General features: G+C 38.1%; 1 protein-coding gene across 1 annotated transcript in view; it reads right to left on the bottom strand.

Moving 5' to 3' along the window:
* Positions 1–383: 383 nt before the first annotated feature.
* LOC113240471 (calcitonin gene-related peptide type 1 receptor-like) overlaps positions 384–9,309 on the bottom strand; it is a 21,881-nt gene continuing 12,955 nt past the window's right edge. The window contains exons 6-9 of the mRNA XM_026477789.1: positions 8,299–8,400; positions 4,934–5,052; positions 3,147–3,220; positions 384–511 (exon numbers count right to left, since the gene is read on the bottom strand). Of these exons, the coding sequence (XP_026333574.1) occupies positions 384–511; positions 3,147–3,220; positions 4,934–5,052; positions 8,299–8,400 (423 nt within the window). The remainder of the gene's footprint in view (positions 512–3,146; positions 3,221–4,933; positions 5,053–8,298; positions 8,401–9,309) is intronic.

The following is a 9,309-nucleotide window of genomic DNA, read 5'->3' as shown; positions in this document are numbered from 1 at the left end:
TACGCGGATTGAAGGACCGGAGGATGTCTAGCTCATCATCTACTAGCTCTCCTAGTGCCGGAGATGTCGGACGCAGTGTCCTGTGATTATGTCCGGACATAGCTTCCGACTTAAAGGGCAACTCACGTGCCCCGCGCGTCTCCTTGCCTTAGGCCCTCGCTAGACTAGTCTGTTAGCTACGCACGAGACAGACGCCCCGGCCACATACTACCGGAGTAGCTGAACATGTACGTCTCTGTAGCTACCACAAGCCCCAGTGAGTAAATTCCCAGAATCCGGGTTCACCAGAGACGCCTGAGAGGTGTATCACTGGCTTGGCCCGAGAATTCCCAATCTCTCGGGTCGGTAGACAGGGACACATACACAAAAGAAGAACAATGATTTTAAGAGTTCAAAGATCTTACTAGTATCAGAGCAGCTCTGGTGGCCTTTCTGGCTGCTAGAGAAGCGTGCTGGTTCGGCGCTGGGTGAAGCTTGGTCAGCAATACTCGTACTACGTTCACCAGGAATACTATAACAATTTATTTATTAAAAGAGTAAATTATAACAAATACGTTACAAAAGACAAAAGACAGGTGGAACATTCGGCCTTATTCCGAATTACAGGATATTAAAGATAATATTTAATTGAGGGCGTAACAAATTCTTCTAAATACGAATTTAATGCATATATATTATCGTATACTTATTATAGTTCAATATTATCTACACAAGATTATGTATGACTATTATGGAAATACAGTGATATATAATGAATGAAGAGCTGCAACACTCAAACAAACATTTCTAGGCTTAAGAGTGCCAAGAACGTAAAGTATATTAATATCTAATAAAAAATTGAAATAAATTAAAAACTAACAATAATAAATTAAATAAATAGGTAAGAACAGAGGGGCACTATTAGAAACAGAGTAAGAATAGAAGAAACGAATAATTAGTTAGAATAAGGAAATATAGTGTAATTTCAAACTCTTTCGTATTTGAACTCGTTTAAAAAGAATATTACTCAAAGAAGCCAGCAAAAGTTTTCATAAAGGAATGATTTAAAAATGTCAGTGAACGAACGAATTTCATTAGCCACAAATACTATATTATATTCTATGGGGTTCTATTTCCGTTGAGGCTTTTGTCGACCTAATTTAACAATTGAGCGAAAGATTAAACTATGTGGTCTGTGGATTAAACTAATGATAGACTTCTGTAAAAAATATTTCTCCAATATTAAGTTCATCGTCAAGGACATACACGACAAAGGATGATTCTGACTTACATACGACCAATAATATCAAATTTGTAGACCGAATTACAATCTTCGAATAGTGGCCCAGAAAGTGTTAAAATGTACCGCGTCATCCAGCAAGATAGGTTGACGTCGTTTAAGTCGCTGGTTGTCGGTCAAAGTTGGAACTAGCCCAGGATCACGATGGATAGTACTAGCTAAGGTAGGCCTGCACCACAGTATAATACGACAAGTATGGTAACTCCATAAAAACGTCGCAGCGCGGCATATATGTGAGCACGCCGCGTACAGAGGCACACATTCGCATAATCTCGTGCTGTAATCGCGTAGCGCAGCGCGGATCATTCAAATTATACAACTGAAGCGGTCGCTAGGTGTTTAAAAAATGACTTCAAATTGTGGACGTGTTTATTGTTATGTTTGTAGTAGTTATAACAAGAGAACGTCAAATTCAGAATTGTTCAGCATTTCATTTCTATTTCATAATTCATTCATTCACTTCATAATCAAGATACCAATCCGCGATGCAATTAGATGCAATTAGTGTCGCATTCCGAGGCATAGCGGCGATTTCTGCCGCCCGGAGCCAACCTTAAATTTGCTTTCGCCTTCATTTTCACGATTACAAAATTACTTAGTTCGTTCGGGCAGGCTCGGCCCGATTGTATTTTTATGTTCGTCTGCCATCCATCGCCACCTTTGTGTTGTTCAAGATATCGTTTTTTACTTAGGTACGAAAAATCATTTTGACTAATTTAGTTATTATAATAATTAATATTATAATAATATTTAATTATATTAGCGCTCGCCGCCGCCCGGAGTCATGGACCCCTTTCTACCCCCAGCAACGCCACTGACTACATTTAATTAAAATTATTTCAGTGTAGCACTAGAATACTGTGATGAAAACCTTATTTTTTGCAAATTTTGTTTACAACCTGTAGGTATAACTAAAATAAGGCTGTAACGACTTTAATGAATTTACTCGCCGAACAGGCGGGAGTTGCCCTACCTGCTCTTATTATACCATGCCCATACCCAGCAGTGGCAGCGGATGATGATTGTAAATGAATATCTAGGTGCTTGTGTTAGGCTGCGAATATTGAATAATGATTAAAAAATTCTTCGTACTTGTCAAGTTTTTGGGTATGAATTTCCGTGCAATTTGTGTAACACGACAATGCTAATTAACATCTAAATAAGATTCATACTCTTACAGTGGAAAGTGCAGATACTCGGGTACTTCAATTTTTGTTCATGTTTTATGAAATTTACATAGTAGGGAGTAAAAATTATTTTAATGGACCAGCATTTTAGTAAAATTTTCAAAAGAATAATTAACTGTGTTCGGTCGCTCCAACAGACCACTTGGTCGCTACTCATTTATTATTAAAGGCTAATTTAGAAAGATGGAGGCGGTTCCAGTGACCGTGACACGTGAGATAAAAACCTACCGGAGGCTATTGGTCGTGTTCGTCGGCCCTTTCTAATTTAAGTTTCAGGCGCCTCCATAATTTAGCCTCCTTATCTTCTCGTCTGGCAATTGCGAATACGAGCTCTTTTTGTGTCCTTTGTACTTTGTACAATTGCCAAAAATGAGTTTGTTCGAGTCACATGTTCCTTCAAATACATACACACACATGCATAGAACTATGATTCAATATTGAGTTTGCCACAAATACATATTGATAATAAAAAATACATGTACAGACAGGTAATGTAAATAATAGAGACATTTTTAAGATAAAAAAGGGCGAATGAACTAACTCTACAATGTATTTACTCACATACTTTTGTTCGAGACGTCTATTTAGTATTTTGTTGAAACAAATAAGTGTAAAAATAATTCATGTGGGGATTGAATCAAGTTATATTTATGTTAGTTACCCACGAAATAAGTACTTACCAAAAGAAGCAATCAAGGAAATACCGACTGGCACGTTAATTATCCAAAAAATATCGCTTTCATCCATCCAGCACCTGTGAACACGTTAAAACGTACTCAAACATTAAGTCTCTATCATTACTTACACAAGTCAGGCTTAACATAGCCTAAGATACTCGTAATACTATAGATACTTTAGTAGCACCAGAGCTCCTTGTGAAAGAGTTCGTCCAGGGTAGTACTGCCACCTTACCTATTTCTGCGGCCAAGCAGTAATGTCAGCATTACTGTGTTCCGGTTTTGAAGGATAAGGGTGCTGGCGAAATTACAGGCACATGGGACTTGTCAGCTTATGTCTCAGGGTGACAGGCGCAGCGGTACTGCCCTTCAAATCTTTGCAATTTAAAGCTCAGAGTGGCGCTGTAACTGTTATGAACGGGTCTAGCTTACCATCAGGGGCACGACTTGTTTATCCCGTCACTTGATGTTATAAAAAATACTTCAACTTTCAGGTTGAACACACTCTTGATGAAATAATGAAAGGCTTAATGATAATTAACCCTAGATAAAAAGGAGAGTTATAAGTTTGAAGCCTTTGTCTATGTATCCTGTGTGTCTTTCAGATCGTCATCTGTCTGCAGCATCGTAACTTCCAAACGGACAGACCGATCTCGAAGCTGTTTTTTAATTTGAATAATGGCTTAAACCGGATGATTCTCAGCTACGTTTGATAAATATCTGGTCAACTGTTTAACGGCTGTTTTTCCAGTAGTTCCCAGCCTTAACATATTCATTTACTTTAATCTACTCGTCCAATTGACGTCACGTTCGGCACACTATGTAAATCCGATACGATATTAATATGTAACCTTGAGAAACCTTGATTTGATGCAGTAATCTGGACAGCCTGCGGAGAACTAACACCCCGACTATTTACTGCAGAACTAATGTATTTGGACTCATTGAATTGGCCTCCACCAGTAATTTGTTTCCAAATTGTCACTAAGGTCTGAAGAAGGAGATGGAAGGGAAATACGTTTAATGAACCTTGAACTCAGTTTTATTGGACGCAGATACACCGAGCTAGGTTAGGTTAGACATTATGGATTGACACCTACTTGACGATTTGATACTTGTAGCCCTTTTTGAAACTAAAACATTTATTGAGCATATATTATTCGTCAATTCTTTCTTACATATTATTTATTTTTGAAACTGAAATAAATATTAAGCAGCTATGAGGTGTTTAAATTAAAGCAACCGCAATTTGCACCAATTTAGCAGTCTTAACTCTATTAAAAAGTAAAAATAAGATATTATTTCTCCATAAGAATAATTAGGAACTATACAAGTCGTAAAGTTGCTTGCAGGACAACCGTAAAGAAAATTTTACTGCGAACTATGAGCGAATTTTATGTTTTAAATTTTATTTCAAAGGAAAGTAGTGGAAATGCGAATTCGATGTAGAGAGGTGAACGATTTTATAATATGATTTGCATAGAGAGGAGTTGCGCATGCTTCGCTCAACTTTATAACTTTTTCGCTTTGCTTGTAGAATAATAATTATCATTAACATTTTGCAATACCCAGTATTGCAAAATGTTAATGGCAATACTGTATCATATAAAAATCACATTGCAATCGAATCATCCGTAGGTCAGATGAACAGATAGAGAGTCTGCGATCTGTTTTTTAAGCTGGGAATTAAAAATACAATTCTTCGCTTAGCTTTAAAAGTTTTCACTATATTTGGTCATGAAACATATAATATCATGGCTTCCAAATTGTCAAGACTCTTGCGTACTTACCTCTCAGTGGCTCCTGGAATATTGTGCCGTACTGTAGCATACGTGACCACGATGATGAGAGATACTCCCCAGCCTAATGCGATGAACCACCGCATAGCGACCTCGTCCTTCACGAATACCTAATCACGACCATAATTTTGATATAATTTTTTGTTTACTAAATAAGGTATAGTGTTGTATATAACAGTGGGCCGTAATAGGTATATGTAACAAGCACCTAATGCTTTTTTTCGGTAAGGTTTACGTACGCTGTTCGTGTATCTATGGATATTTGAGACTTGTGATCAATAGGAAACTGTCTGTGTGTCAACAGAACTAAATTTGTAATTGAAAGGTTTTGGCCCACACTGAAAGAAACCAAAGCCGGGCACAACATTCAAATAATTTTAGTTAATTAACTCACAAGTGAAGCATTAGGTGTGAGTTTACAAAAACATGATGAAACATAGACAATTTTGTACAAATCACGAGCCACCACCCATAGCCGGAGTGAGTTTTTTTTTAATAATAATAACGCACACTCTCAACATAGCCCCGCACTATGGAAACCCTGTGTCGCGGGTGCCATGGACACACATATAGACAACCACAAATTACACCCAAACTCACGAGAGAAATAAATGTAGGCCATACAAATATTTCTCGCGGCCCGGGAATTGTATCTGGGACCTCTGCGTGGCAGTCAGGCATGGTAACCGTTCGGCCACGGAGGCAGTTAGAAGCCGAATTTACATTTCAGGAGAAATCATAAATAAAGATCAAGAGATCTGGTAGAAAGTATTTTGTACAAAGCAAACTGTTATAAGTTCTTTAAGAACTACGGAATTTTTAAATTTTTTTGCTAGAGTTGTAAACCAGGCTGTTAGAGTGTGTAGGCCTTACTAACTTTACAACGTAGGAAAGCTAAATTTAATAATCATACAATTTCTTCTTCTTTCTTCTATCTTATCGTCTCACATTACGAAAGTGCATATATGTAAGTTCAAGCGATATACATTATATTGAGGTATTTGTAGCCTTCAAACACTTGTAATATCTTTCTACATTTAAAAAACTACTTTTGGAGTTTAAAAAAAGAAAGACACTAAAGTTTTGTAAACGTAAAGCAGAACCTATCGTTACGTTTAAATGCCTCCGTGGCCAAACGGTCACCGTATTGGTCTGCCACGCAGAGAGCGGCCCCGGGTTCGATTCCTGGGCCAGGAGAAGATACAGGATTTCCCTAGTGCGGGGGTATAAGTGAGCGCGTTATGTCGGAATTATTTCCTGTAGTTGGTGAACCCTCCTGGGTATGTTGCACATGACTATTCCCAGACGAACTTTGAAATTTAGTGTCAATGTTAACGGAATGCGACGTTCAGCATGGATTGAGGTCGAATTATGCAGGGTTTCCTTCGTTTCAAGTAAAATTTCAGCTTTTTGTAACGCCCTATGCAGCGATGGATTGTACGACATACGTTGAGTGTAGGTTTTATCCTGCATTATTAAAACCTTTGTCAGCTTTCGTTGTGTTCTGTGTGTACATAACGTGTACGTAATTATGTGAGATTACCCTTGTTATGTATAACACCATTCGTGAACCGATTTTGGCGATTCTTTTTCTGTTGGAATGAGGGTACCTCAGTAGTGATCTCATTTAAATTTGAAGAAAATATTCCACCTCAAAGGGGAAAATATTCCACCTAATTAGGGGATGAATGACTTTTGAGGTCGGTTTTTTATTACTCTGTACAGAGATTATCCTTTGTAACTTCTAAAATTATTTTATGCTTTTAATATATTTTTATTTCAGACCGCGGCTAGGGCCTGTTCAACTAGGCATAACATCAAATGATCTCAAGTCTACATGAGTGCCAATGGTAGGATATTGTACGTTTTCTATTCTGTTAAAAGTTAAGAGTAGTGCCTTGTCAACGGTTAGCCACCGAGCTACTTACTATTATTCAACTGCCATTATAATTTTTTGGTATTCTGCTCTTCAATGGTGAGTCGTTTGTCTCGCCGGCTAATAACATTGTGTTTGAAGACTGAATTGCTTATTAAACAAGATGAAAATTAAGATATCAATAGAAATTTCCATGATAGTTTTAGTAACGCAACGTTTCGACATTAGTGATGGAATGAATGAATTTTACTGACACTATTGAGATTGAACTGCCGTTGGAACTAGATTTTAGCAGAATAACAAATTTTATTATAATTGCAATATAATCTCTGCGGTTATTTTCGCCAAAGAATAAGTTTAGTAGCTATCCAAAAGGGAAATTTTGCTAGTGGTTGCCAGCCTTCTGGGCACAATGCCCCATCGTGGAACTCTCGACGAAATTTTCTGCTTATAAACATACATTATTGTAAGTTTTATCTAGTATTATTATTCTTTAAATGCCTTGCAAATTTTTATTTTGTGAAATTAGAGGCGCATGGTATTAGTCAATTTATGTCTTAGGGTGACGTCCACCTTCCAATCATCTTGGATTCAATCGACAAGCGTGTCAAGAGGCTTGTAGGTGACTCCGAATTAGTGGAGGCGAAGCTGCAGAGCCTTGAACACTGCCGTAAAGTTGTCTGCTTATCGGTATTCTACAAAATATATCACGGAGAGTGTGGGATGGAACTGCATAATTTGATTCCGCCTTCCCCTTTCCATCACCGGGGGACTAGACGTGGGCTGGGATTCCACCCTGAGCGAGCGGCTAGAGAGTGGAATTCTCTATCTGCGGACTTATCCCACGAACTTAGACCTTTTCAAGGCGAGAGTGAATAGGTATTACTTAGGTGTGCATGCTGCATCGTCGATCTCATCATCACTTTCCATCATGTGAGATGGAGGTCAAATGCGCACTTATTTTTTATAAAAAAAAAACGTGCGCATTGGCAGTGCCCCTCAGATCATTGCACTGCAACTGCAACTGCTGTAGACAGGCGTGTAGGCTTTCCATCTGGCTCACTTCTTGCTCGTCCCGTCACTTGATTATTAAAAAAAAATCTACTGGTGGTTTGAAGAAAAGTAGCATATTTGGGGCGAACCAGGTGTGCAAATGTCTATTAATTTGTTACTTACCCGCTTCAAGATGTGTAAAACGTGCTTACGTTTATATGGATGCATCTGTGTCACTAATGACGCACACACTACCGCATACACTTATAGTCCCGCACTAGGGAAACCCTCTATCGCGGATGACATGGACGCGCGCATAGACAATCACAAATTACACCCTAACTCACGAGATAAATAAATGTAGGCCAAACAAATATTTATCCCGGCCCAGGAATCGAACCCAGGACCTGCAGCATGTAAACCGTTCTGCCACAGAAATAGTAATGAATGGCAAAAAAGTAATGAGTGGCAAACGAAAAAATCTTACCACAACGAGTGCTATGTGCAAATGCAAACCTTCGCAGAACATCCACACATAGCTGGAGACCATGAAGTATTGAGTGACGACGTGAAGAACTTGACACCAATCCTGTGCAAAAATTACAAACGTTATTTACAGCGGAAAACGCGACGCGAGAACGGTATAGAATTCTAAGGAAATGGCAACTAATTCAATTAAAACTATCCTTAATAATTATAAATGCGAAAGTAATTTTGTTACGTTTTCACGCCCAAACCGGTGAACCAATTTTGACAAATTTTGGCACAGATGTGACCTTGGAGAAGGACAATATTTTGTCGTAACGGTTAATCTTAAGAGGTGTGCAATAGGGGATGAAAGTTAGTATGGAGAACCAACAAAACTATGAAAATAACATAGTACGGCACCAGGCTACTCGATGTACTCATTCTACGCAGACGAAATCGCGGGCACCCGCTAGTTTGTTATAATCTAAAATTATTATGTGATATTTCCGAATATTTCGATGACAAAAAATTGCCTCAACTTAATTTTAGGTATGGGTTATATGATTGGGTTAAAACCTTTTATATTATATTTATTTTTATACGTTAATTAGTATGTTAAATAAAGTTTGCGAAGGACATATTTATTACTTACCTACGATATGCAACAAATAAAGCTACACATAATTATAACACAAAGTAATAATAGGAAAAAAATATATAGGAAGTTACAGTAAGTTTACATAAAAATACGTAGAAAATATACAATTTCACCCCGCCTTTGGATTTTCTTTGGAGTTGACAGAAACTACCGATCGCCATTTTGCACGATCCTGGCAATCTCTTGATTTGTTATATTCATCATCTTTTCCTATATATACGAGTATAAGCTTTATTCCTCTCATTGCACGTATACCAGTGTTTCAAAGAGTATTCGAAGTTCAATCTATAAACTGTCTTTGTGACGACACGCGCGCGCGCGCGCGCACACACACACACACACACACACACACACACACACACACACACACAC

This window comes from Hyposmocoma kahamanoa, unplaced genomic scaffold (assembly GCF_003589595.1).
Source record: "Hyposmocoma kahamanoa isolate Upper Pololo Valley unplaced genomic scaffold, ASM358959v1 100021, whole genome shotgun sequence".
Lineage (NCBI taxonomy): Eukaryota > Metazoa > Arthropoda > Insecta > Lepidoptera > Cosmopterigidae > Hyposmocoma > Hyposmocoma kahamanoa.
This window is presented reverse-complemented; position numbering and strand designations above follow the sequence as displayed.